At 44.4% G+C, this 3,259-nt stretch overlaps 1 protein-coding gene across 1 annotated transcript in view; it reads right to left on the bottom strand.

Annotated features, from left to right (window-relative positions):
* ACBD7 (acyl-CoA binding domain containing 7) overlaps positions 1-2,022 on the bottom strand; it is a 9,282-nt gene extending 7,260 nt beyond the window's left edge. Inside the window, exon 1 of the mRNA XM_008943711.1 lies at positions 2,011-2,022. Within this exon, the coding sequence (XP_008941959.1) occupies positions 2,011-2,022 (12 nt within the window). The remainder of the gene's footprint in view (positions 1-2,010) is intronic.
* Between the last annotated feature and the right edge of the window lie 1,237 nt (positions 2,023-3,259).

Raw genomic sequence — 3,259 nt, 5'->3', positions numbered from 1 at the left:
AAGAGTGTAGTGCATTGGGACAGGCTGCCCAGGGAGTCACCATCCTTGGAGGTGTTCAAAAACGGTGCAGATGTGGCACTTCAGGGCATGGTTTAGTGGTCATGGTAGTGTTGGACTTGATCATGTTAGAGGTCTTTTCCAGCCTTAATGTTTCTATGAATCTATAACTCATAAAAAATAAATCAATAAAGGAAACCATTAAGTTAATAATCTTCTTATCTTCATATACTTCCATTCTATTTGGATCTATAGGCAGGTATGACAAGGTATAGTTCTTAAAATATGCAAATGCATATCTTACATAGCAAGAAACATGCAGAAATGAAATTTAAATACGACACATTTTTTTCTTCATGTCCCTCTAGTGAATCACTGTGCACAGACTGTTGTTTAGGATTTTCTTGCTTACACAACATGCTTAGGAGCAGCGTATAAAAATACAATTTCCATGTGCTGACAAAATCCCCTGTAACTCCTCAAATTAAAAGCTTAAGTGTGTATACAGACATAAATATAAGCAACACACATGCATTAAAGATAAATGCACAAATCATTAGACTATTATCAAATACTCCCTTTCTGCAAAGAAAAAAATCTTGAATTAATTCTTCATTTACAGCAGAATATTTTATGTTTGCAAAACTTACAGATCTTTTACAGCCTTCCTGATGGAAACATTATTTTATTCATTTTTTCCTCATTCCCATACACCTTGACTTGGTACATTTTTATGGATATGGATGGCAGCTGTCAACTAAAGCAACAGTGGATAGAAAACCTCCATAATGTCTAATGCAGAATGTGTAGGATACAGCAATATTTCAGCCACTGATTTTTATGTGAAAGCATAACTATAAACAGCAATAGAATGTCATACCCTACTGCACTCAGCTCTTTTAATAGTGATTTGTGGCTCGCTGCTTAATCCTCAGGCTAATACATTTATTTTCTAGAGTGAATTCAAGGCAGAATAACGCAAACTATCATTTCAGTGGTCACTAATAAAACAAAGGTGCTGTTATGTTGGGGATTTGGCAGTTCAGACCCACTGGAGAAAGAGGATTCTTCCTCTTAGCTGTAAAACAAGACAATGAAACCTCTGTTCCACTGGACATAATTGCAGCTTAGAAGAAAATTGCTGAGCTACTGGCAACACAGTCTCTGCATCTAGGTCAGAATATTATTCTGCTCTCTCACTGCAAAAGGCACACACTAACCAACCATTATAATGAGACTGGGATAAAAGGGCTTGCAAATATTGAAGTGAAAGGGATAACAGACAGCCTAATGAAGAAAAACAGAATAATCCATCACGACACGGGCAATACAAGGGAAGTATTCATAGTTTGCTACAAACGTAGGACGTTAAAAGCCAGCAATGAAGATAATTCCCTTAAAGGAGTATTTAAATCTATGAAGAGAGAAGGTAGAAGGAAGCTCTCCCTAGCCAGAATGTAGAAGGCAGAAGCTTTCCTACCACAAACACAAACCCATCAAAACGCAGCACTCCAAACTTGCACACACCCCCTAAAAAAATAGGCACAACCTCCTTTAAAATTATTCATGCTTCCCAAATGCACATATACCACCGCATCAGCATTAGAAGCTTCCCTCCTCCTTTTATAGCTTCTAATAACTAGCCATATGCTAAAAAAATAAACATGTACTTACCTTCCACGATGTAATCCTGTCCTAAAAAACTCAATGCACACATAAAGAAAAATAACTCGTGCACGCTTAAACAACTAAGGTTCAAAAAAATTACACAACCTACAAATATTTCAAAATAAGCAGCATGTCTCTCAGCCTCCACTCGTGAAAAGTAATGCATTATTTCACCTCCAAAGGCTTAGGCAAATTTCCCGTGCTGCAAGGAACCTTGATTTTACAGTAATACTCCTTGTGCTGCAGAAATTCTGCCGTTTCCAACACGACATTGCACAGAGGACAGGGCACCCCCCCACACCCCACCCCTTGCGCCTGTGTCTCGCCAGACGCAGAATTCCCTACCTGGAGAGCCATGGTGCCGCGAGGCTGCCCCGGGAACCGCCTCGCTCCTTCTGCTCCGCAGGGGGTGTCGCGCTGGGGGGTGGCCTCAGCTCAAGGACACCGGGGCTCGCTCCCCTCGCGCCGCTCGGGACCTGCGGGGACAAAGGAGCGGCTACAAATGCCAGGGAAGGGACAGCGGGGGCACTTAGCTCACACTAGTTCCTTCAGAAAGCCTGAGCTCGTTTCCACACCCCTGAGGATTAGGCCACCAGCCTGAGAGCGGAGATGCAGCAAGGTTTCCAAGCCGCTTGTTTGAAAAAGGAATTCCTTGGGGGATTTGAACCACAACTGGCCCAGCTATTCCTACGGTTCCCTCCCCGCAGCCCCGGCCCGACCGCATGCCCAGCCTTGCCTGGGGCCTCACATCCTCCAGCTTCAACTCTGAAAAACATCTGGGTCACCCCAGGGGTACCACACACAAGCAGTTATGCTGAAAAACACCCCGAGAATGCTGGTTTATTTTTCTTTGCTCTACTAAATACAGAATTAAAAGGATTAAATGAATAAACTAGCCTACAAGTGTAATCATTAAAGGGAAAAAATTAATCCTTGTTTATCTATTATATCAATTTATAAATTATTCATATTCATGCCTCTATGGGTTATATTTATAACCCTTTCAGCATGGTTTTTAATCACAATTCTATACACTTCAGCATTTGACTTAATTAGAAAACAAGCCAAGTAAATTTCAGTAAATAAAAGGAGATTAACGGACATTTGAAAACGCCTCCATCAACTCCTGTCTCTAGCACAATGAAGTGCTGCTGCAGTTACCCTTGCTGGGGAGGCTTTGGTCTTCCAGGCAGAGTGCAAACAGGTTGTGCGCAGAGACTGATGTGTTTGTGAAGACTCGTTAGTGGCTCAGGGCCGGTTGTGGAAAACACGGAGCGCCCTCGCCTGTCATCTCAACTGTGGTTACAGAACGCGATGTCTGCGCCCAGTACGACGGGGATTAAGCAGCAGAAGAGACGCGGCTGTTACTGCGAGTCCCCGTGAAGCACTGTTGGCTTGGCTTGGCCACGGTTTCAGCAGCTGACGGGCGGCAGAGCAGAGCTCCCGCCCCCTGCAAAGCAGCTCCGGGCAGCGTTCGAGGAGAGGACTGGCCCGCGCGGAGCCCGCGGCCCGACCCGCCAGCTGCGGGCTGCTTGCACCTCTATCGTTCACGGGCCGCTTCTCCCGGCGGCACTGACACCGGGGACCCGGAGCC

This window comes from Merops nubicus, unplaced genomic scaffold, assembly GCF_000691845.1.
Source record: "Merops nubicus isolate BGI_N331 unplaced genomic scaffold, ASM69184v1 scaffold49837, whole genome shotgun sequence".
Lineage (NCBI taxonomy): Eukaryota > Metazoa > Chordata > Aves > Coraciiformes > Meropidae > Merops > Merops nubicus.
The sequence above is the reverse complement of the archived record's forward strand: the minus strand, read 5'-3'. Positions and strand labels throughout refer to the sequence as shown.